Raw genomic sequence first — 26,287 nt, 5'->3', positions numbered from 1 at the left:
AGGCATACTATCAGTTTCACATACCATGAGTAACTATCAATATCACACTGTGCTTCCTAAAAGCTTTATTGGTCCATTTGTTAATGTTGAACAACAGTGAAGAACAATCAGCTACGCAGTTATGAAAACTGTCCATTAGAGCGGAATCTGCTTCTGCAATGCAGCCTGCCATATTGGACATCTATCAAGCCCCCTGTATGGGCTCAAATCAGAGCGGTGCCAATCAAAGAAGGTTAGCCTCACCCCCTGAGGGCCACAATGAATACAGAGTCTCTAACCTACCTCCCTTCTTGATAGCTAGAGAACAGACGCATGATCTGTACATCAGACCCCCTGATGGCTATGCTTTATACATAATGTTAAGAATCTAGTGATGAGATCGGCCTATTGGAACAGTGGTCAATAGCAACAAGTGTCAGTCAGCCCTATGGGTTTCTCCAACCTGGCATTTCAATACTTTTAACAGTCATAGAAACAATCTAATGCCCTTCTAGTCAGTCCTGTGGTTAATAAAGCCAGAGTGGATGCCAGTACACTATTTCTCGAACTGATGGTTTTGTGAAGAGAATTAATAGTCATCGTTGTCATCACAGAGAGAGCTCTTCTGACTTTGAGATGTCCCCTTATTCCTGGCCCTCGTTCCTCCACTGTATGCACAAAGGTTCCTGGTCTTCAATCCTTGATAAGCTGAAGATGGATGCCCCAATGCTACAGAGGAACCTTGGGTGACTGTCCAGGCAGCCAGTTGTTTTTGCCATTTCTCACATTTTCTGGGAGTTCCTTGATTGCACTTCCTGCTTATTTGGGTAATACTATTTCCTTCCTGTGTCTCTGATAGAGTTGAACACTTTATAGTTAGAGTTTTCCTTGATACCAGATTCAGAAAGAAATTCACTAAGAAATGTAAAGTGTAAAAGGTTGAGAGACATGAAAAGATAGTTTTGGTAATGTAAGTTTGGTGCGGGAGAATTTTCTGTATTCTGTCAATCATGTTTTAAATAAATGCTGATTGGCCAGGCAGGAAGTATAGGCAGGACAACCAGACAGGAAGTAGAGGTGGGGCAAGGAGAACAGGAGTATTCTGGGAAGAAGGAAGCCCATTCCCCCCACACACACTCCTGTCCAGACACCGAAGAAGCAGGATGTAACCTGCCCTGCTGGAAAAAGGTACTGAGCCATGTGGCTAACATAGATAATAATAATGGGTTAATATAAGCTACAAGAGCTAATAAGTAGCCTGAGCTAATGGGCCAATCAGTTTATAATCTTATGTAGTCCTCTGTGTGATTTTCTTTGGGGCTTTCTGGCTGTGGGGAACTGGACAGGACATAAACCCCAACAAGCAGGCCCCTTCATGTTACATAAGTTAGAATAGAAAGTGAATTCACCCAATTGGGTACAAATTTTTGGACTCACTAAGATAAGACAGATATGGAGTATTTTCTCTGAATTCATCAATTTTTAATGAACTAGACATTGTTGATGTATTTATTGCCTACATATACTGTATATAGTTATTATGCTTACTGTATATAGCTTTTCTTATATTATAATCTTTTTTTAATTTTAGAGAAATAAGGGGAAATGTAGTGATAATTTGTTTGTGATCTAACAGATAAAACTTGCCTGAAGAGCAGAAGGTGGAGCTAGCTACTGGCTAACCACAGAGGTCCGACAGTGGTGGTATACACCTTTGATCCCAATATTTGGGATCTTACACCTTTGATCCTAGCACTTTGGATCTTATGCCTTTGACCCCAGCACTAGGGGTGGGTGAAGACAGGAAAGGATATGACTTGGCAGAGAGAGAAATGTAAGGCAGGATGAGACAGGAGCTCACCTTTTTTTCAGTTTGTGGATTTAGTAGAGGTAAGAACTTTAGTAGCTGGTTCCTTTACTTCTCTGATCTTTCAGCATTTACCCTGATATCTAACTCCAGGTTTCTATTATTAACACCAATTAGATTCATGCTACAGGTTTCCTTAAGTTGTGGCCAAAAAAATGTTGGCCAAGAGAGAAAGATGACATAAGCAACAGAGAGTCAGAGAAGAGTCTCACATGAGATTCTGTTGCACATGGCTTCAGTTCCTATAGGAACTAAGACTATGGGGAGACAGAAAGGTATCACTAATGGAGCAACAACCAAGATATTAAAGCTACTGTATTAGTCCCAGAGCTTATACTCTTGGGTTACACTCAGTGTAAATGCTCACACGTAGGTAATAATAAGAGTAATATTGAATGAATGGGCAAAAAATGCACGTGAAGGAATCCTCTACTAAGATGGACACACTAGAGGGCAGGTCAGAGCTCCTTACTTCAAAACTCCACTTCTAAGTATGGAATCCATACATATTTTTAGAAAGTTGCTAGCAAGTGATTTCCAAAGGAGTCCACAATTAATATGCTACGAGAAAACCTTTTTGTTTTATTTTTTTTGTTGTTGTTGTTTTTGAAACAAGGTTTCTCTGTAGCTTTGTCTGTCCTGGAACTAGCTCTTGTAGACCAGGTTGGCAGGTCTACAGGATTGACCAGGATTCACAGAGATCCGCCTGCCTCTGCTTCCTGAGTGCTGAGATTAAAGGCGTGCACCACCACCGGCCTGGCTCAAGAAGATCTTTGTCTACTCTGACTGCCTTGGGCTTCATTCATCAGTCATTTCACCAGCACCCACCCATAGATGGCAACGGCTAGACACTAACATGGCAGCAGCTTTTTCTGTATTGCCTCTCAACAGGCTACGGCTTAAACACAACCACTGTCTCACTTTACAGATAAGGAACTAAAATTAGAAGCTGCTGAGCCCAGAACCCAGGGCTTTGAAAGCCCAAATATAGGTGTAGCACTCAGCCTGTGAACACTGTAAAAAAGAGAATTTATCTAGTAAATCCATGCCTGGAGGCTAAGAGAATGCCTTTTGAGAACACCTTTTGCAGCCTGGCTGGATTTGAAGGTCGCTGGAAAAGTATGATTTGAATTTAATGTCTGCACACAGAGGAGTAAGAAAACAACAATTAGGGTGATCAGTCGCAAAACTGTTCACATAATTCAAGTCTAGCAACATCGTGCTCACAAAACACTTCCAAAATGTAATCTACACTGCTGATTGGCATTCTTCAACAAAATGTTAAAAAGCAAAACAAAACAAACAAACAAACAAACAAAAATGCCTATTTCAACTCTTCTTTGATAGGGCGGATTTAATCACTGTCACTATTTTCGGAAAGCATTACTTTTTCCATGCTTTTCACTGTGGGGTCTTAGCTGTACCCTATTATATTATATGCAAACATCTAGGAAATCCAGATCAAGTGGAGGCTGGGCCAATCATTAAAGCTGCGAGCTCTCAGAAGGCCCTTCACTATGTGGAGCACATAAGGAACGCCTGCCATTCACCCCAGCCTTGCACTCCCACTGGGTGGCCATAGCTTGGGGTCCACGTGAGCAAGAGCTGGAGCATGTGAGGTGTCACTGCACACACTGTGTGCCAAACGTGCCCTGATTGGCATGCTCCAGACACCTGACAGCAGTTATACGCAGTGTATTCTGAAAGACACTGGGGTAGAATTTCTTAGGGCAAACCTTTAAAGTTACTGCAGCAACACTCAACGTTTGCAATGTGGTGTTTGAAGGTGAGTGCTCTCCACTTGAAGTACGACTCTCTCTGTGGCTTTCAGTCACTTCCCAAACCCTACAAACACACATGAAATGTGCTGTCATGAAAGCCACTTGACTCCTCAGAGGGAAGTCCAGTCACTCCAGGGTGTGACCACTCCCATTTTTATGAGAAAACACTCACAACAGTCATGAACAGGATGGTGAGAGAAAAAGGGTTTAGTCTTCAGAAGAACCATAGTGCTTTGCCACTTTTTGACTGGGGGAAGAAAAAGGCAGCATTACACTTTCCACTTACGAGTTTTCACAGGGGGATAAAAAGGTTTTCTTCGTCACACCTTAAAAAAAGAAATGGAACAGGAAGAGCCAGAGAAGGATGACGAATGACCCAATGCTAAATGTGGCGAAAAGCCGCCGTGATCTGTGACCGCTGCTTGCCCACTGTTCAGCTCTTGAACACAGGAGTCAGTTTCGATGAACTCTTCCTTCAGTGCAGCTCAGGTAATAAGGGCTCACTAGCTAGCAAAAACTGAGCAACCCATCACTTGATGGATGGCAACTATCTCAGAGAGAGAGGACCTGCAGCACGCAGAAGGAAGCAGAGAGGCAGCCATAAGGTAGCCATCCTGTCAGACAAACCAGACAAGACCTGCTGTCTGGAACCTAGCTCTCCATTTTCACAACACAGCATCTATTGAAATGATTGTACCGCAACTCTTTAATGGGAAAATGCAACCAGCAGCAACAAACATCCATCAACTCCATGCCGGTTCTTGGTACACAATGGATGGGAGAGCGGTCATTTTTAATTCATGGTACCTTCTTGTGTATGTAATGCAAAACTAGACTGTAAGTTTATAAAGTCATTTTCGGTTGCCTGAATGGTTCTGAATTATTTAAAACTCATTTAAAACACACACACACACACACACACACACACACACACACACCTCTGATGATTTAAAAATACTGTTTGACAACAGCATTTTCAGCAACTGCAAGTGTGTGTGCTGAAGATCAGACTATGAGCACACTGTCTCTCATTAACAAGTCCTGAGTATTTTTACCCCCGGTGCATCACACCTCAATTCTGTTTTAAAGAAAACAGGCAAAAGGAAGCCTCTGTCCAGAGTTCAAACTACTCAGTATCTATTTATACCTCCTGGTAAGTAAGAGTAACTGGTTTATCAAAGTCCAAAAGTTCATTATCCTGGGCAACCCTCCCTGGAAAGGTACAAAACCATCAACTCCCAACCAACACTGGGACTGCCTTCTGGGTAAGAACTCACTGAAGAAAACCCCAAGTGTAACTCTGAAGGAGCTGAGGGTCTGACTGGAAAAAGCAATTTTAACACAGCAGGCACATACCAAGAGTCCTGAAAAATTACATTCTACCCTTTGAATCCTGAAAACTCCGTGATGATTTTCTCTTCACACACACACACACACACACACACACACACACACACACACACACAAAATCTGGTTTGAATACCATTTGCCTCAACATTTTAAAACAGGGTAAGACATCTTAAAGCAGCAAACTTCATTCGCCCACAAAAAATAGAGCCCTCTCTAAGATGACCCTGTCTCTTCCCTGTCTGGGGTGACATCTTGGTGTTCATACCATTTACTCAAGTTTTCTTTTTACTTTTCTTTTCAAGACATATTTATTTAGCTTGTTGTGTATGAATGCCTGCTTACATCTATGAGTATGTGTCATGTGTGTGCCTGATGCCTGCGAGCTCAGAAGAGGGTGCTGACTCCCCTGTAACTGGTGACAGATGGTTGTGAGCAGCCATGTGGGTGCCGGGAACTGAACCTGGGTCCTCTATAAGAGCGACAAGTGAGCCTTCTATCTCTGCAGTCGGCAGGTCCCTTCCCACCTTTCTTATTTTCGTGATGGAAATCTGCCACAGTCTTGTCGGCTTGAATAATCTTTTTGTTTCATTTTTTTTTTTGCTTGTTTGTTTTCTGAGATAAGGTTTGACTGTGTAGCCTTGGCTGAACTGGAACTCACTCTGTAGACCAGGCTCGACTTGAATGCAGAGATCACCGCCTCTGCCTCCTGAGTGCTGGGATTAAAGATGTGTGATCTCAACTGCTGGGATCACCTTTGTGTGAGCTGTTTCTCTGTTTCTACAATATTTTTCTACAATATTTCTACTGTGTAGCCCAGGGTGGCCTTGAACTATCAGATATCCCTCTCCCTCTGTCTCCCAAGTCCTGGGATTAAAGGTGTGTGCCACCACTCCCTGGCCAGTATAGCTGACTAGTATGGCTGCTTTGTCCTCTGATCTTCAGGCAAGCTTTATTTATTAAAACACAAATAAAAGCCCAGATGAAGTGGTTTATGTTGCCGTGGGCTTTGGTTGTCCCCATTCTAATGCCCCAGACAGTGTCTATCACAAGGAGGGGCTGAATGGATCCTTAGAGAATGAAGGAATGAAGACTTTTTTGTTTTGTTTTAAAGATTTATTTTTATTTTATGTGTATAGATGTTTCACCCACAAGTCTGTGCACTGTTGTGTGCAGGACCTACGGAGGCCAGAAGAGGCCGTCAGATCCTCTGGAACTGGAGTTACAGACAGTTGTGGGCTGTCATGTGGGTGCTGGGAATCGAACCCAGGTCCTCTGGAAGAGCAATTAGTACTCTGAACCACTGAGCCAACTCTCCAGCCTTCAAATGAAGATTCTTGTTACAAGTCAGCCTGCCTCCCAACAAGTGATTGGCCAACCCTGTTCCTAAGCAGAGCAATTTGGGGAGCTGGGAGAGATGGCTCAACATGCACAGGGCTTGCCAGACTCCAGTTTGATACCTGGGACTGCCCCCCCCCCATGGTAGAAATAGAGAACTGGTTTCCAAATGGTACCCTCTACCTCCACAAGCACAAATAAATAAATGTAACAAAAGTGGGGTGGTTTTTACTTTTGTGCGGTTGTGTGTGTGTGTGTGTGTGTGTGTGTGTGTGTGTTAACCAGTGTCTCTCTACACACCCCTCCATGTCCTGGAACTCACTAAGTAGACCAGGATGGCCTTGAACTCACAAAGATCTGCCTGCCACTGCCTTCCCAGTGTTGGGAGTAAAGGTGTGCTCCACCACGTCACACATTGTTTTCTCTTTGAGCAGTTTGGGAATGAGCCAATGTGGCTCACATCTGTAATGCCAGCTTTCTGAAACGACAAGAAAACAAAGTACCAGGCCAACCTGAGCATCGAACTCAAAATAAACTGGAGCAATTTAGAGTGACCTATGCCATAGCCACTTCTATACAGCCTCACAGACAAGAAAAACGGAGAGCCTCTTCTCTCCGGATTGAGATTTTTCTCTCTAGATCTCAGTCTTCTCTGCACTCCAGAGAGGGATGTGGCACAGGACCCACCCAGGGCTGGAGCCCAAGTCCTGAACCTGCTCCTGTACCCAGCTGCCTGTGGGAACTCTTCTGACTCACCTTGCCCCAGGTGACGTTTCCTCCTCACTTTCTCTTTCGAAGTCTCACCTGCTCTGGCCCCGCCCTGCTCCGGGCTTCCCCAGTCTGGGCTGCTCGGGTGGCTAGTGTCAATCTCCAGCCTTATTTTCACTTTTCCTACATCAGCTGGGGCTGCCCACGAGGCCAGGTTAAAAGCATGGAGCAGGGATGGCAAGGCATTGGAGACGTGTCGTCTCAGGCAGGACACAGCAACAGGCTGAGAGCTACACGGGAAAGCCAACGCCGAGCAAGACCGAGGAACCCGGACAGAGCCTCGAATGCACACCCGAATCCCCATCTCCTCACAGACCCCGGAGAGCAGCATGAAGCCAGCAGGGGGCCGCCTGCTGCTCCTGCTGCTGCTGGCCGCGGTGCTGACGGGAACCCGCGCTCATCCTGTGCCCGGGGACACCAGGCACCCATCAGATGCAAAGGAATGTCACCTAGCCCGGTTCAAGTCTCTGCCCCCGAAAGAGCTGCAGGCCTTCAAGAAGGCCAAGGACGCCATAGAAGAGTGGCTGCTCAAGAAAGATGTCAAGTGCAGCTCCCGCCTCTTCCCCAGGGCCTGGGACCTACAGGAGCTGCAGATCCAGGAGCGCCCCAAGGTCCTGCAGGCTGAGCTGACCCTGACAATGAATGTCCTGGAGAACGTGACTGACTCGGCGCTGGAGCCCATCCTGAACCACCCTCTTCACACACTGCGCCACATCCAGTCCCAGCTGCAGACCTGCACACAGCTTCAGCCCACAGCGGAGCCCGGGTCCCCGAGTCGCCGCCTCTCCCGCTGGCTGCACAGGCTCCAGGAGGCCCAGGAGAAGGAGACCCCTGGCTGCCTGGAGGCCTCCGTCACTTTCAACCTCTTCCGCCTGCTCATCCGGGACCTGAAGTGTGTGGCCAGGGGAGATCAGTGTGCCTGACCTCAGACCCTCCTGCCAGCTGCTGGAATTCTGCACTGTGTGGACTCATCAAGCCCCCGCCTTAATTTATAGCCCTTCATGACTTTTTAAAAAGTATTTATTTATGTGTGTGGGTTCTCAGACTCAGACCCCACAAAATGTCTATTTTTCTACTTTTGTAAACAATCTGCAAATACAAGTTGAGAAAAGAAAAAAAAAACACAAATAATAAACCACTATATTTTCCTGCATTTTGATCAGCTGTAGCTTTCTGTCGTGATCTCTGTTGCAAAGACAAGCTCCTAGATATGAATGATGAGAACTATTCTTACCTGTGGGTATAGCATTAGAAAGCAGTTCGCGGATTATGGTGGTCTGGTGAAGTGGTGGAAGTATGTCCTCCCTCTAAGATCCATGGCCTCACTAGATCCTGGTAGTTGGCTAGGTTTAAATACCAGGCATGATTTCACTCCTGTTGGGCAATCAAGTCTAATAATACCATTTTAGTTATTGCCAAGATACAAGTTGGCAGCTGCACCTTTATAGATATCAAGCCATGCTGGCCATTGGGGTTCACAGGTGTCACCGCGGAGTAAGACTTCTGGTGGTTTTCCTCCCTTGGTAGCTTGCGCAGCACTTTCTGATACTATGAAATCTAGATCTCAGGGAAGAGGCTTCTAGGGTAGATCTAGCTCAAAAGCATCCAACTCCTGTGCCTAAAACGTGAGGTGTCTTTAGCAATGGGGACTACCCTTCAACCAAGGGCAATAGCAACAACCTATATTGATTTGGGAGTCTCCAGGACAGCCCTGACCAAGACCTGAAAGGAGATTTTCCCCTTTTTACCCAATACCAAGTGGTTAATCTTGAAATCATATACATACCAGCAACACTAATGGACTCAGCAGGTTGTATTCATTCATTTAATACATGTGCATATGCACATAGAACAGTAACAAAGAAAAAAGGCCAAAGTTCTTATAGGGAGTGGACAGATCTAGAGGGAATTGGAGGGTAGAGACATTGAGAAAGGTTGGAGGGAGGACAGGGAAGGAGGAAATTCATGTAATTATATTTTAACTAAAACTTTGAAAAAATTTTCAAAATGTCTTTTTCATAATCAGTCCCATCTACTTCTTATCTCATATATGAGATAAGAGAATGTATATATATATATACACATATACATATATATATGTGTGTATATATATGTGTGTATATATGTGTGTATACACACACACACATGCATATATTCCCTGTTTGAGCTGCTTAAAGGTTTGGTTAGTTACATTTAAACTTTCTTGCTTTATAATAATCTGTGCTTGTGGCCTGTCATGACCACAGATTTAAATACTGGTTCTTACCAGAGATTTGTAACATCTTTTACTTTCTTTTTTCATGGAGACCTAAATGCCCATGTGATTCGGTGTTCATAATAGTCTGTGAGTTGCTATCAAGGATGACCGAGTCTCTGTGGTCATAGTCTGAATGGAGAGCACAACCTACAATATCCTGCATTTCACCCCCGAGTGAGGTTGCCTCTGAAGTCGCACCCTATGGTTTCTCAGCTGGGGTGGGGGCACTGTTTCCTGGACCAGGGCAAGCATCCCTCTCTGCTCACCTTCTGAACTATCAACTCCTCCAGCTGCTCAGCCAGCCACCCCTCAGCTGACTACCAGAAAGCGCCTTTAGCATTTTACCGAGTTTTGGATCTCATAAGTTTCCCTTTAGCCCAATCATGATTTTTAGTCCTGGGTAGCAAATCTGATTATTTGTACTTAGTTTGGATTTTCATTTGGCTAGTGGCTAGTGTCCACCCCAGACTCTGATTTTATTCAACAAGATTCATTGGGAAACTATAATGTACCAGCCAATGTCTGAGAAGAAGTGGAGGACAAGACACGTAACTTATTAAGATTTGTGAAAAGATGCTAGTGTTTAGTTCTATCTCAATGGCTTGGCTTTTCCACTACAAACAACATTTTCTCATGTGTGGTGGTTTGAATGTAATTGACCCCCTTAAGCTCATAGGGAGTGGCACTGTTAGGAGGCATGACAGTGTTGGAGTGGGTTTAGCTTTGCTGGAGGAAGTGTATCATTACGGGAGTGGGCTTTGAGGTCTCCTATGCTCAAGCTATGCCTAGCTCAGCTCATTTCCTGTTTCCTGCAGATCAGGATGTAGAATTCTCATCTCCATCTGCAGCACCATGTCATGCCTTCATGCTTCATGTCCCACCATGACGATAATGGACTGAATCTCAGAACTGTAAGTCACCCAATGAAATGTTTTCCTTTGAAAGAGTTGCTGTGGTCATTGTGTCTCTTCACAGCAACAGAAACCTAACTAAGACACTATGAAAAAGACTTGGGAGGAAAAAAATTTAAGAAAAAAATATAAAACATACCAATACTTCATCTAAGCTACTCACTACTAATATTTTGATATGTTTCTCTTCAGCTGTTTATGCAAGCTAGTTTTCACCTTGAAGGAAAAAAAAAAAAACAAAACCCAAGGGTGATAGCTTAGCAATAGAGCACTTGATTAGCATGTGTGAGGCCCAGGGTTCCAACCCAGGATGCGAAATATACAAAAATTATGTCGAAGGCATATTATATACAATGCCTTGTATTCTGTTTCCCACCTTATTTTGCCATGAGTGGTTTTCAAATCCATTAAACTAATCTCTAACAGTATCATTTTAATGGATGTATAATGTTTTACTCTATAATAATTATTGATTTACTTACTTGCAACTGGACATTTAAGTGGTTTCCAAAAGTCCATGTCAATGCACAGAATAAAAGCAATTTGTTGTGTTTATGGTTGCTTGTAGCTTGTAAAGATCCTCAGAAATCAAGAGACATAAACCTGTACACTCACCATCTATGCACTCTGCAGAATGTCCACCCCAGTGTGCCATCAACCAGTTCATATCACCGCCTGGGTCACCAGATCCCCAATAATACCGATGGCTTCTTTAAACAGCTTATTAAGTTATGGAGGAAGCAAGCTGGTTGCTGTAACTTCTCATTACTTAACAAATCAATCTCTACACCATGCATTTAGTATCACTAACTTACCTCTTTGCCAAACTGTCTGTTGGGATTTCTCTTGAAGCTCATGTTGTTCATTATAAAGGAGTCATTTCCTCTTGTTTATTTCTAGCATTCTATTCTTTTAATTTTGGTTTATAATGAATTTGGACCAAAAAAAATGTTCCTTTTAGCAGCATGTAAAACTGTGCTCATTACTTTTAAGCTTAGAAATATAAATCTCAGCCGGGCACCCTGAGATGCTGGAGATGGAAGCAGGAGGGTGAGTTTGAGGCTGACCTCAGGCATGACCTCCATCTCAGAACTGAAAAGGATGATCTTTTTCATATATTCTTAGGCATTTTTAGATCATTCTTACCAGAGTATTTAAGCATCACAAGTCCATGAGATGAAGCTCTGGCTTTGTACAAAGAGCAAAACAACAGTAACAACAACAAAACCCAAACAAAAAACCAATCCCTAGTTAAACAGTACAGGCACTCGTCTCATGAAGCCGAATGTTATTCTCATTGTGTTGTGGCCTGTTCCATACCAAAAAGATGCGTGTCTTAGAATCAAGGAATTGCTATAATATAAATTATAGCAGTGACATATTCTGTTAGACATACAACATGTTATTTATGTGACCTGTGTACTATAAATGACTGCAATATTAAAATGCTCTCCTTTTGAATTCAGAAGGGAACAATGTCCATTTAAAAAGAGATAAATTAGAATCAAATTATTTTCTCTCTCATATAAGCTAATGAGAATCTGACTTTAAATGGAAGGATCGTTTATGTGGTCGGCAGCCTGTTCTCAGCTGTTATCACAAAATAATTGATGTACTAATGATTTCAATTCATAGCACCCACTGTCTTCATTTTGCATAATTTGAACCAAATCTGAATATAAATGACAAACAGTCCTCTTGCCTGTGTAGTACCCATGACCTTTAACTAAAAATCACTTACTACTGCAGAAGGGGGTATTTAGCAGATAGAGGCAACACTCACTATTTTGAAACATTCCTCCTCATACAGGAACGGAAGGAATCAGGTAAACGAATCAGCTATAGCAGGGCTAAGATTTATCATCTTATTATTTGAGAATGAATATTTAATTATAAAACACTTATCACCAACAGTGTCTGCTGGAAGAAATTCCAAAAGGGCCAAAGCTTATTCTAAGTAGGCCAAAGTGGGAGGGGGAATAAGTTTAATAGGTTTCATTATTTTTTCAATGAAAAAAAAAATACAATGGAAAATATAACTACATTACAGTTAATTCCATGTGTAAAAAATCACCCTGTTTTATATGGCTGACGATGGATGGCCACACATGGGGAAACAGCACAAATTGGACTCAGTAAGTTATTTAAAATAAGGACACAAAGTTGGGAAGAGGTGATGGGGGAGTCAGGAGGAATGCGAGGTGAATATGAACAAAAAGCATTGTACGCGTGCAAGATTCTCAAAGACTCGGTAAAATACTAACTAAATCACATGGGGCTGTCTGTTGTATCGTGTGCAGGTATCGCCCGCTGAACCAGGAAACAGGACTTCTTTGACAGTTTTCAAAAACAGTTGATCTTTTAAAAAATAATCTGCAATCATCATTACCTATGACATGGAACACGGAACGCCCAAGCGTCCCAACTGTCACCGGGCCACCAGCAGGGCTCGTTAACAAGTCTGTTTAGTTGGGTATAGACTGAGTAGGTGTTATCCTCCATACAGCAACAATCGTAGCACAGCATGCGGGCCAATTAGTTCCAGCCTCCGTGGTGAATGTTATTCCAGACAACCCCTCCTTCACCTAGAGAACCAGCTGCTTCCTGATTCTACCCACTGTTTACTGTTATTCTGAGAGCTGGCTGGCTGGAGAAAGCAGCCCCTGAACACAGCCTGATTCATTTATGGACAGAAGGGGCCATTCAAAGCTCACACGCTCAGGATAGTACAGAAATTATCCATACGTTTATTTCCACCTCTGTTAGTAATGGACTTTTAAATGGAACCACGGCAGGACTGTCCAATCACACAGGACAATACGGATTCCTGTTACTAAATTAAAACTGGCTTAGAAGTCATACAATGTGGATGACTGACCACGGCTTCTGAGTCATACAAGGACAGATGAGAATAGATGCTCACACACGGATGCTCAGGAATGGGACTTCCTAAGTCTTCGTTACCAAATGAGTAAAACAACCAGCACCGGCAACAGGAACTGCTGGGGACCAGTTGTGCCTTTGTCCAAGCGATAGAATGAAACCCTACTGCCCAATGGGGAGCGTCTGGGGACAAGGTCCTGGAGGGATAAGTAGATTCAGATGGGGTCAGGGAGGGTGGGGCCTTGAGCATGGGATGAGCTCTCTTGTAAGAGGTGACACTGGAGACTTGCAAATGTCTGTGTCCCTGTGTCTGCCCCTTCTCCTCTCCTCTTCCTTTCTCACCCACCCTCCCTCCACGTCCTTTCTCCATCTTTGTTCCTCTCCTTCCGCCTCACTGCTCTCTTCACTGGTCACGTGAGAACTGAGGACACATCTGGAAGGCAGCCAGCGAGACATACCTAAGTAGGAACTGTTTCCTGGCACCTTAATCACAGATCTCTCAATGATGAGGAACGGATTCCCACTGTTGAAGTCAGACAGTTCATGGTATGCTAGGGAAGCCAGAGCTAACTTGACTGACACAAAAAGAGACTGTAGTTAACAAGAAGTATTAACACCACCACCTCACCACTTCTAGCTAAGGTCCTGTTAAGAGTTTATATATAAAGTGTCACTCCAGAAGGCTGGCCGGTGAAGGTCTTGGTCCCTGAGGGGGTTCTGAAACTTTGGGAAGTGGGAACTACCTGGAGGAAGTGAGTCTCCAGGGGCATGTCCTTATGCCTTGTCTTGCTCCAACCCCCACTTCCTGTTACTATGAAGTGAGGAGCCACTGCCAGAAGCACCTGCTGCCATGACAACCAGGTCACCTGGGCCAAGAATCAATGGAAGCAAGTATCACAGCTGAAACCATAAGCTAGGACAAATCTTCTTCAAGATGCTTGCTAGGTATTTTGTCACAGTAATAATAAAGCCAACACCATGACAGAGTACTAATAAAATGTTAATTATGGGCAGAACTCGGTGTGTGGAATATAGGAACTTTCTTGTACACTTTTTTTTTCAATTTTTCTATTACTTTAAAACAGAAAAGATTTAAAATAATTAAACAGGCTTATGTCTTTAATCCCTACCTCGAACCAAGTTATATCCTTATTTTCAGTATGAATGATTCCCTGGAGCCAGGGAGATGGCTCAGTTGTTAAGAGCACTGGCTGCTCTTCCAGAGGACCCGAGTTCAGTTCCCAGCACCCACATGGTGGCTCACAGCTGTCTCTAGCTCTGTTCTAGAAGATCCAGCCTTCTCTTCTGGCCTCCACAGGCAATGCACGCATGGTGCATTTAAACACATTTGGGCAAAATACCCATAACATAAAATAAAAAATAAACAACAAAAAGTTCACATTTTATGTTCAGTTAATCAGAAAAGGTAGCTGTTGCCAAGCCTGACCATTTGAGTTTGACTCCTGGGACCCCACAGAGTGAAGGTAAAGAACTGGCTTTTAAGAGAGGTCCTCTGACCTACACACACACATGAATAAATAAATAATAAGCCAAGCAACAAGTAAAACATGAAACAGAAAGAAGGGCATTTTGGGCTTTTTCGCTACTCATTAACATAAACAACCACAAGCTCTCGAAATTATTTAAGGGGACACAAATAAGACAAATCACAGGCAAGGGAATACTGTCCTGGGAAACTACTCTATGCAAGGGTTCAGTCTTGAGTGCCAAGACTTGCAAAGGAGACTGACAAACACTGTCTACATCAGGCAGTAATACCCATCAGTCAAGCTAGTAAGTGGGAAAACAAATTGAAAAACTGCAGTAGAAAACATTAAGTATCCATTAAATCTGAGGCTTCTGGAGTCCTGTGATTACAAACGTAGAAAACATTACTGTGCCCCAGGGTCACGGGTGAGCTATAGTTGTAGAGTAGTTTATTCCTGGATAGACAATGATGGGTAACTGTCTCAATTACCATTCTTTTTAAAAATTTTTCTGCAGTGAATATGTTAATCTTTCAATTAGAACATGGAGAAGTGAGCACCTTTTCATTTATTCACTCATTTTCAGGTTATTTATAACAATGTGAGAACACGTGTGTGTATGCATGTGTGTGTATGTGAGAGAGACAGAGAGAGACAGAGAGCCTGTGAGTAGCCACTGCCATGAGCTCCTGCAGCCATGATGTTCCGCTTCAAATGTGTGTGCATGTGTGGTATGCGCACTTGCCTGAGTGGGTGTGTGTAGTTTCATGTAGAAGCCAGAGTCAACATCCTCTATCCTCCTCAATCACTCTCCACATTATGGTTTGAGACAGGGCACCTCAGTAATCCTGGAGTTTGACAATTCAGTAAAGTGCTGTCCGGTAAGTTCCATGGATCCACCTATTTCTACCTCCCCAGAGCTGGACATGCACCAATAAACCCAACATTTATTTCCATTATTACTGTGTGTATGATGTGTGTATGTAAATGTTGCACACATGCTACAGGTACACAAATGGAAGCCACAGGACAACTTTCCAGAGTTGGTTCTGACTTTCTGTCTTGTTTTTGAGGCAAGTTTTCTCTTATTTATGACACGTGAAGTACTTCAAGCTAGCAGACTGATGAGTCTCTGGTCTGTTCTCCCATGTTTGCCTCCCACCTCCCTGTTGGACTACGGAATTACACCACCACATCTGACTTTTCATGTGGGTTCTGGGGACTGAACTCTGGTCATCAGGGTTGAGCAGCAGGGTGCCTTTGTGCACAGTCACCTTAGTGACTTCATGTGCCCAGCTTCTCACATGGGTGTCAGGGGTCCAGAGCCATGTCCTCATGCTTGCCCGGCAAAGGCTTACAGACTAAGCCATCATCCAGAGACAGGGGATTTTAAGGGGTAAGATTACACTGAATCTCAGCAAACAGGAACTAAAGACAGCTTAGCAGTCTGGTTTAGCTTTCTTCTCTACATGGAGTCTGCCCAACTTCTACCATATCTACAAGAATAGGTAGAGAGAATTCAGTTGTTTAGGTCTGGACTGGACTATCTCTCTTTCCACAGGCTTGGGTTTCCATGGCCACAGAGATGGTTTACAGACTACCTTTCCCTCAGTGAATTCCAACTGTAGTGGGAGGGGAAATATCTTGCTTCAAAATTTCTATCTCACTGTATAAAAATCTCCATGGAGTCTTGGTTTGGAAAGAAAAAAATGCCCCCACATTAAGTTCTGTCCAACTGGAAGCCCTCCTGGAAGGCAGAGCGAATGTGCCAACTCCTTTATGGGAGCACGTTAAGACAAAAGAAGAGAAATACATAAACAGACATCCAAGGAATACAGAAGAAAAAAAAAATCTCACCTACTCCACAAATCTTCTTTAAAGAGTTCTGGAATGCTGATCAGAACTAAACTCTAACAGGCTGAGAAAACAATGTCCGTGAAATGAAACCGGATGCTCACTTTCCACGTATCCCCTGTCTAAGCTCACCAGAATAATGAAACAGGGCTGGGAAGAAGACTCCATGGGTAAAGCTCCCGCTGTGCAAGTCTGAGAACCTGAGTCTACATCTCTGGGATCCATGTAAAATGCCAGGTAGGGCTGCACATGGCTTTAATTCCGGTGGTGGCGAGTTAAGTCTGAGGATCCAGCTGAGTCTAGCTAATTCAATGGCTCAAGACATAGTGACAGATTCTAAAAGGGAAGATACCTGATATAAACCTCTGGCCTCTGGCCTCTACGTACACACAGAAAGGAAAAAGGAAAAAGGGAGGAAAAAAAAGCAATAGCCTCAGTCAATATAAAAGTAAAATGTGTGATCCTACACTACAAGCAGAAAAAGAAAACAGTAATTTCTACAGAAATATGCTTATCCGGGACAACAAATGGATGTTCTTCCCCCACAGGCCACTCTGTGCTAACCCCAGTAAAAAGGATGGCACAAATTGAGGAATTTCTTGAAAAACAGTATAAGCCATCCTTGAAAAATCCCCAATTACAGACAGCAAGCCTCGATCCTGTTAGAGAAGCCACATGAGCATTGACCCAGCCCTGAGAGAAGAAGATGTCTTCTGGAGCTTCCATCTGGCAGCCCATTCTTGTTCAAAGCTTTCTCTGCGAAGCGTGATTGGTTCAAATACGGCTGGATCGGCAAGTTTACCACCTGCTTGTTTGCTTATACAAACCCCTCATGGGTATCTCAGCTCAGTGTCCAGTGGGTTTTGTTCATTTTGTATTATGTTATTGAAAATACTTTTACTTTTCAAAAAGTTTACAAGGAAACGTGGTACTGGTGCCTGGGGCCTACATAAACCTTTATGCCTCTTTTTCGTCTTTGCCTTCTATAACCCTGCGTATCTTTCCAAATGAGGTAAGGTAGCAACTTTGCTAACGGATGAGCCGCTGTTATCAGTCCTTCTGGTTTAGGTGAGGTATGAATAACACAATTCATACACAGTCAGATCAGGAGAGTTGGTGGTCATGGGGAAGCCTTGTGGACAAACAGTGCTTCTCCCAGCGGAACACAAGAGTTTATAAACCTGTCGTCACAGCCTGTTCTCATGGCCACCAACGTCCTGGTGATCGAATGTGCTCCTCCATTAGAGACACAGACAGACTCTGACAATACTCACATATTTTCAATTTGAGTTGAAGAAATTACTAGTTGATTTAACACAACTCAAAAGTTTTACACCCTATCACATGATTCTTTAAGACTTGACCTAGCACCCATACTTAAAACTGAAACCAATGTCCTTTAAAATAGTGTTCAGCCAGACTACATACGTGCATCACTGACTCCGACCCCTCTTCCCGCTTCCTCTCAGAGACCTCGCCCTGTCCTCCTTCTGCCCTTCCTCCTCTCCCTGCCCACAAGGTCTTACTATGCAGTCCAGGCCAGCCTGGAAGTCAGCTCAAGATCTCTGTGATCTTCTGCCTCCATTGTGCTGGGAACAGGGATGAGCAGATATGTCCGGTCACGACTTTTGAAGGGTTCAAGACACAGTGGAAACTGTTGCTTTGAAGCCTTGCCACATGACTCACAGTTCCACACACACTCAATATGGATCTTTCCAAGTCTCTTTGGTTCTCCTTTATTTTAACTCGGAGTTTTCCGCAGCCCACTTTCCAGGGCTCACTCTCTGCGCTCCTCCTCTGTCTTCCTCTTGTCATTGGGCTCCCTGCTGATACCACTCCTGCAGAAGAGACTCTCCCAGTACTGCAAGGCACAAAACTGTCTTCTTAGACTCAGATTCTGTGGGTCAGGAGTTCAGAAAGAACACCGAGGGGTGGCCAGCCTCTGTCCCACACTGTCGATAGCCACAGCATGAAACCCCGAAGCTGCATCTAAAGTTAAGGACTCACAAACCTGGAACTGACAGTTGCTTGTTGGGATCAAGGAAGTCACAGTTCTCACGTGGAATCAGGGACAAATATTTTCACTCATAAGGTTAAAATAAAATGCAAAGTTGTGACCTCCGCATGCTACTTAAGCCATATTCTATTGAACAGGGTGCCAGAAATCTAACAGGTCAAAGATAAGAGAATTCGCCTTCACCTCCTAGAGACTGAGTGGCCTAATTAGAAAAGGACAGATGGGACAGGAGACCCTAGCCACAGCCACTTTCTAAACTGTCACCCCAACCTCCCTTTTAATCCCAGAGGCAAAGACCTAACAATCTACTGTGTGTCTAGGTCCCTGTGTGTCAACTGGCACTTCAGATAAACTCTGTCCAAACTCAACTCCCCTTTATCTCCCGGTCCCTCCCTCTTTCTCATAAGACGCAAATGAAATTCAGAATTTGGAGAGAAACTTGGAGGAGCTGTCGTCGACTGTCCAATGGGACACAGGCATATTATACAGTCAGTGTCAGCAGTTAGAGGGGCAAGAGACTGCTCCCTGGAGAACAGTTAGTTGTTTAGGGTGACAGTTCTTTGTTTTACAGTCCACACCTCTGTTGCCTCCGACTTGAAGGTCTCTCAGAATGGATCTACTGCCCGGGTTCTGGGCCCTTGGATTTCATTTCACACAAGCTAAGGAAACTTACAGAGGAACTAGTACTTGAAAGGACATACTTTGGGGAACAATGCCCGCTCTATCCCTGAGGATGTGCCACTGGGTCTGTTTCTTGATTGAAGAATTTCTATTTCCTTTGTGAAGGGAAGCACACCTCAGCCTGCCTTATTTCCTAATGCTGAATACAGACACCTTCCCCTCCATGCACCTATACCTCCTCCCTGTAATTATTCCTGCAATTTAACCCTATAACCAAAAAGCAAGTTGGTGAGAAAAGTGTTTATCAGGCTTACATTTCCACATCATTGTCTATCACTGAAGGAAGCCATGGCAGGGACTCAGTCCGGGCAGGAACCTGGAGGCAGGAGCTGATGCAAAGACCATGGAGGGGTGAAGCTTCCTGGTTTGCTCCTTGAGGCTTTGTTCAGCCTGCTTCCTTATAGAACCCAGGACCACTAGCTCAGGGATAGCACCCCCCACAACGGCCTTGTCCCCCACCCCCAACAAATCAATCACTAATTTAAAAAACGTCTTACAGCTGGATATTATGGGGGCATTTTTCTCAGTTGAGGTTCCCTCCTTTCAGGTAACTCCAGCTTGTGTCGAGGTGACATGGACTAGCCAGCACATCCTCCGTACACACATACCTTCTCCTCCACAAGAAGCTTCTCATTCATCAACTCACAGCTAAATTCTACTTTCCCTAGATTACAGTGCCTGTCATCTATTTCATTTCAGTCAGCAGCTTCCACCAAATCAGGAAGACGCTATAACGGGGTTCTGGGGAAGGGAACAGTGTTTTGGTTTAAGTCAACACTGAAAATGGACCCAACAGCATATACACAGGGGCGGGGCAAGGGGGCAGCAGTCCTCCAGTCCTTCTTTAGCCAGGATTTAATTAATAACTGCTAGGGGTTACATCCTTTTATAATTGAGAAAATAAGGATCAGGTCCCGTGCCTGCCAGAGCTGCAGGAGGGGTCCCGACCATGTGCTCACGTAAACATGTATTTTGGTAAAATCTGTGAATATGAGATGCCTTAGCCACTATCAGTTAAAACTGCCATCTCTTTCCATGTCAGTCTCCCCCCTTCCACACTTCTTCCCACATCAGATGGGGATGGAGCAGTCACAGTTTGGGGGTTTCTGTTAAGTGTAGAGTTAAGCTAGTCATTACAGTACAGAATGGCTTCCAGAAACCCGGTAGGACCACCCACTGTGCGTGTTCACTACGGGGGGGGGGGGGGGGGCATTAACAGGCAGCGCACGAATCCCAGCTTAGCAGGTACTGGCAGTATGGTGATGGTCTCAAAGTCAGAACTCAGCGCCTACAAAACTCTTCCACTTGCCAAGCATGTAAAGCCGTGAGCAGAAGACCCGATACTGATAGCAGTGCAGGTTGGTTTCTGTCAGCTCGACACGAACTAGACTCACCTGGGAAGAGCGACCCTCAGTTGAGGAATCGCCTCCATCAGATGGTCTTTGGGCGTGTTTGTGGGGCATTTTCTTTACATTGATAATTGATGTGGGAGGGCTCAGCTCATTGTGGATGGTGCCACCCCTAGGCAAGCAGGTCCTTGATGATAAGAAAACAGACTGAACAAGCCACTGGGAACAAGCCAGTACGCAGTGTTCCTTCATGGCCTCGGCAGCGTCCGTCTTGCCTCAGTGTGGCCGCCTCAAGCTGGCTTCCATCAGCGATGGACTGTAAACTGTATGCAAAATAAGCTTTTTCCTTCTTGAGGTGCTTTTGGTCATGGTTTTTATCACAGCAGCAGAAAGCAAACCAGGACGATTGCTGGAACAGAAATTAAAAAGAAGTTCCTCTGTGTCAAATGTGACAAGGTGGCAGTTTCAGGCTCAACTGAGGAATCACACAGATACGCTAGGGACTGGGCAGTTGCGATGCCCAAGCCAACCGTCTTCAAGGTCTATCCCAAGCGACAAGCAGGAGTGAAACCAGGAGTGAGCAGCGAGCACAGCCAGTAACAGAATTTACAAAGAAGACTGGTTGCTAAAAGGATTAACGTGCTTTAGCTGCTTGACAATCAGCGGAGTACTGGGATCAGCGAAGAAATCAAATTTCATATTACACTGTTACCACTAAGTGACAGCATTCAAGTCAGTCAACCAATGTCTGACAGAGGTCCGGGCACACAAAGCTAAACAAAACAAAAACTACAAGAGCCCAGGGTTTTATAGTTTGTCCATGAAAACAGCCTGTAGAGGCTTTCCCAGACTGAACAATAACCCCGCGTTACCTGATGGATTATGAAAGGGTGTGTTCTGAACTAGTTAGTAAAAACATATGTTTGAAACACCGTGATCCTCACTCCAGAAAGGCAAGCCCCAGACTATCTTCATAGGAAGAGAATAGAGATTCGGCAGCACAAACCTGTGTGGTAAATGCTGCAGCTGGGCCTGGGAATTACACTCTGCTACTCTTGTGGATTTCGACATATGTACAATATAAATCAATTCCTACATTATGATTTCTTTCCTCGGTTATTTTTTTTCTTTAGTATCTGATTCCTCCCATATTTTGAGGAGGGTTAGCAGAATCAAATAATCGAATAAACTTAATGTCCACAAAATTAAATCTGCTCTCTGTGAATCATTCCTCTTCCTCAGTCCACAGGTGGAGAAAACGAGGCCTAGAGAGGCGGTCGGATTTGCCCGAGGGCAGGCAGTAGAACAGTCACACTTGCCCTCTGCCCTCCAGCTCCGCTGCTCAGTGGCCGTCTCACTCTCGCTGCCATTTATTCCTTCAGTTTTGCGCCATCTTTCTGCAGACTCTTAATCCACGCTGGAAGATAAGTCTTGCCTCAGATCCCCCTTACTTCCATCAGGAAGATGCTGGGAGGGGGCCTAGGTCCTCTTCCAGGGTCTTACCCTTCCCACCCATCCTGAGCTGCCTTGGCAGCAGCGACTCCTCTTCAAACACAAGCACTACAAACGGTCGGTCGCAGGGAGAGAAAGGAAATAAAGAGACAGGTGTGAAGCTGAGCGGTCCCGAGCAGTGACACCACGAAATCAAGTGTGACGAGTGTGAGCACTTCCCTCTTGGGGTCAAGTTCACCCCCTGCACAATGTCTACTGGTGGCCTTTTCCAGACACATTCCTTCATACACTGAGAGTACCTGGGAGCAGCTACCAACCATGGCTTTATGGAACCCAGAGACACAGGAAAAGTTTGCTCCCATCCACAGGGCAGCTCAAAGAGTTCTAACAAGAAATGCAGGCTTTGTTCTAAAGACTTCCCATGTTTCCCCAATGAAAATTCCATTTGATAGCCACTAGGAGGTTTACAATGGACAGATGCACTGGGAGTTCTAGCTTCTCCCATTTGTGTCCCCCAATGGGGATTTTTTTAAAGCTATTTCTCTTACTTTTTGAGATGATAGATCTGTCTTCAAGAAGCACTTGCTTTTTTGGTTCGCTAGACCAGTGGTCAGCTTGATCTGTTTTCGGACACATGCCTAAATAGATGCTTTAATATGAGCTCATCATTTGAAGCAGTCAAACCTTGCAAAGCAAAAAATTTAATCTTTCAAGCTTTAGAGATGGGAAATTTCATTTAATTCCTGGGTTATCACGTCCCTACACCCAGAATAAGGGTATTACACAACCAACCCCTTAACATGTAAATGGAGACCCTTAAGAAAAAAAGCACGCAAGATGCATATTGAGCGCTTCAGAAATGCTGCATGAGAATATTAAAAATCACTGTTTTTCAGTGGGCTCATCACAGGATAGAAGTTTAAGCACCAGAGGGGGTGATTTTCATATGAATGTTAAGTGCAGATAGGCACAGACAAGAGCCTATTGGGGACACAGAAAACCAAGTCTTGTCAAAAAAGTGGTGGTGCGGGAGAATTGTCTGTATTCTGTCAATCATGTTTTAAATAAACACTGATTGGCCAGGGAGGAAGTATAGGCGGGTCAACCAGACAGGAAGTAGTAGAGGTGGGGCAATGAGAATAAGAGAATTCTAGGAAGGAGGAAGCCCATTCCTCCAGTTCTGCCCAGACCACTGAAGAGGCAAGATGTGAGCTGCCCCGTTGAGAAAGGTACCGAGCCATGTGGCCAACATAGATAAGAATAATGTGTTGATATAAGCTACAAGAGCTAATAAATAGCCTGAGCTAATGGGCCAATCAGTTTTATAACTTATCGAGATCTCTGTGTGATTTTCTTTGGGGATTGCTGGTTGTGGGGTACCAGGCAGGACAGAAACCCCAACAAGCAGGCCCCTCAAGTTACAGAGTGGAGGAACTGAGTGACAGAGAGGTGGGCTGTTCAGATAAGAGACAGACATTACTAGACCTCTAGACCTCTTTTCAAAGAAAACATTGAAGATTTTGTTGGGCCTTCCTCCCTGAACTATCACAAATAGCAATGCAATTGTAAATGAGTGGTGTCCAGTGGCACACATGTGCCATTTATACTTTAGTGCCAATGCTGCCATGATGGAGAGTTAGCATCAAAGAAGGATCCAAGTTACTAGGCCATTCACACAACACAGGGAACATGCTCTGAAATGAGACATAGTACCCAACAAGTCACACAAATCAAAATGGTAGTTCTTGGGGACCCAGGTGGTTCTACAGGGGGGCCTCTGAGGAAGCCATATTAACAAAGGAGGAAAGGCAAAGTAAACAGAGCAGGGCCTACAGTTTTGGGGTATCTTGATCACACATTCTGACACTCCCGAGACTCCCAATAAAGTTTACTTTGAATCAGAGGGAAGAGCTAGCTACTAGCTGACCAAAATTAGCCATAGAGGTTTTGGAAGGACTGAGGACATATAGAGAGACACAGGAAGTAGTAAAGAAGGGCTGAGAGAAAGGTTCCACACTTTTTGGATAGAGGAAGAAGAGATAGAAGAGGTCACTTTCCCACCACTTTTCTCTTATTTCTTACAAAGGAAATAAATTTTAAAAATGCCTCTCAACCTGAAACAGTCCAGAGTTCTATCATTTTATTGTCTTGTTCTCCTCTCTCTCTCTCTTTAGATTTTAAGACAGGGTTTCATCTTAGCTTTAGGAACTAGCTCTTGTAGACCAGACTGGCCTTGAACTCACAGAGATCCACCTGCCTCTGCCTACCAAGTGCCAGGATTAAAGACCTGCACCACCACCTCCAGCTTCTACAGCGTCTCTTACCCCAATATCTGACTCCTGAGTTTTTATTGATAAAGAATAAGACAAACAGGGCTGGTGAGATGGCTAAGTGGTTAAGAGCACTTATTGCTCTTTCAAAGGACCCACCTTTGATTCCTAGCACCCACATAATGATAATGGTATCTGTAACCCCATTTCCAGGGGATCCAACAGGCACACATGATGCACGTACATGCATGTGAGCAAAATATCCATAGACACAAAGGAAATAAATTTAAAAAATTTTAAAAGATGATTCAACCTATAGCTGCCCCTCAACCCCAAGTGGTCCAGAGTTCTACCATTTTGTTGTCTTGTTTTTGAAATATGTAGCTGAGGTTGGTTTCTCATTTGAAAAATCTTCCTGCATCCATCTCTAAATGCTGAGATTACAGCCTGCATCACTACACCTAGCAGAATTCACCACTTACTGTGTAAAAAATTTCCATTTAAAGAGTTTATTACCAAGTCAATTTCTCGTTTAACATGGCCCCAAAGCATCAGACTAGAGTGTAAGGCATTTTTTAAAATCTGTCTGTGGTATCTATGTGGTTCTCTGGGATGCTGTTATTAGAACTCACTCCTGACTGGTTAATATTGATGCTCAAGTTTGCATACCATGATCTCTTATTCCTAGTTAACAAGGGAGGAGACTGAAACTCCTAAATTATACAGTTCATCAGCTGACCGGGTTCAACCCAGGAAATGCCTAACATCAAAATTGTGGAACTCAACTCTGTTTTTATGGTTTAAAAAATAAACTCCATTGTTAAAAAGCAACTTGTTTTGTTTTTCCTCTTAGTTTTTGAGACAGGGAGTTTCTTTATAACCTAGGTTGTTGAGATAGGGAGTTTCTCTATAACCTCAATTCCTAAATGCTGGGGTTTCAGGCCAACACCACATAAAAAATAACTCATTCCCTCTTTTATTTGGACTCCTTCTCTATAAGGATCATCGAAAGCCCCATGTTTATTCCCCAGCAGGAAAGACTTACCCTGGGGTGCAGAAGTGGATGGCTATCAGCTCTGCCCAACAAGCGAATCTGTTTGGGACAGGAAAGCCCAAAACGTTGACAAAGCCGCCAGGGCAGTAATGATTGCTAAGAACTTTCAAGGCAAACAAAACTCCTAGAAAAGAATAAAGAACACATCAATATCAACAATTCCGATTCAGGAAGAATCACTGAATACAAAGAAACTAAACACTATTCCTAACTATTACATTCAACTTTCTGCTTTGAAACACAGTCGGAGAGCATGGCAGTCATTCCTGTGATGGGTCCCAACATGGAAGTTCAACCTGCTTCCAAGTGTAGAACACAAAAGGTGGGAATGAGCCACCAGCAATGGTATCAAATACCAGGGAACTGTCCCTTTAAAGCAGCTAATTTTTTTGCTATATATGGATATATATTTTGTTCATATATGGATATGAACAATGAACAAATACCAGTAACACATACTCTTGTAGCCTCTATGGGAAAACACTGGCAGCAGGGTGTATGTACTCCAGTGGAGCTACAGGTGTCACAGGTGAGTGTGAGCTGCCTGACAACGATGCTGGAAATCAAGCTTGGGTCCTCTGCGAGAGCAGTGTATGTTCTTAACTGCTGACCCACCTCCCCATCACGACTGGATATATATTTTAATGACATTATTGAGAGGCACAGGCAACATCGTTCTCTTGGTAACCCTGGACCAACTCAGTTCTCCCCCTTCCATGCTTATGATTCTTAAGAATAACCGTGGAAGGTATCAAGGGCAACATGCTAAGATAAAGGTGGCACAGGTTGTCTTCTAGGCTTCCCCTTAGGGAATTCCTACAATCCTTGGGTATACTAGGGTAAAGTTAGAGGCTTTAACTGCAAGTGAAATATACATACAGTCAAGACCTCATCTGTCTGGGAAGCCTTCTGAGACTTGGGGACCAGCTCACAGTGAACCCTAGATTGCCTATATGTAAGTATTCCATTTGCTTAGTGTTACCTGGTGCAGA

General features: G+C 44.0%; 2 protein-coding genes across 6 annotated transcripts in view; one reads left to right on the top strand and one right to left on the bottom strand.

Moving 5' to 3' along the window:
• Nucleotides 1-26,287, bottom strand: part of Rhbdd1 (rhomboid domain containing 1) — a 125,296-nt gene that overhangs the window by 77,677 nt on the left and 21,332 nt on the right. For all 5 annotated transcript variants that reach the window (XM_048459286.3, XM_048459285.3, XM_048459289.3 and 2 more), the window contains exon 3: nt 25,287-25,419. In XM_048459286.3, the coding sequence (XP_048315243.1) occupies nt 25,287-25,419 (133 nt within the window). The remainder of the gene's footprint in view (nt 1-25,286; nt 25,420-26,287) is intronic.
• LOC125416402 (interferon lambda-2-like) lies at nt 7,159-8,049 on the top strand. The gene has a single exon (XM_048459339.2). It carries the CDS (start codon nt 7,365-7,367, stop codon nt 8,001-8,003), a length of 639 nt encoding a protein of 212 aa, XP_048315296.2. The 5' UTR covers nt 7,159-7,364; the 3' UTR covers nt 8,004-8,049.

Source organism: Myodes glareolus, chromosome 1 (assembly GCF_982192425.1).
Source record: "Myodes glareolus chromosome 1, mMyoGla1.1, whole genome shotgun sequence".
In the NCBI taxonomy this organism is placed as follows: Eukaryota; Metazoa; Chordata; class Mammalia; order Rodentia; family Cricetidae; genus Myodes; species Myodes glareolus.
This window is presented reverse-complemented; position numbering and strand designations above follow the sequence as displayed.

Bases quoted from the DNA above. Each gene is read 5' to 3' on its own strand.
- LOC125416402 (XM_048459339.2), top strand. From the start codon at position 7,365: ATGCACACCCGAATCCCCATCTCCTCACAGACCCCGGAGAGCAGCATG.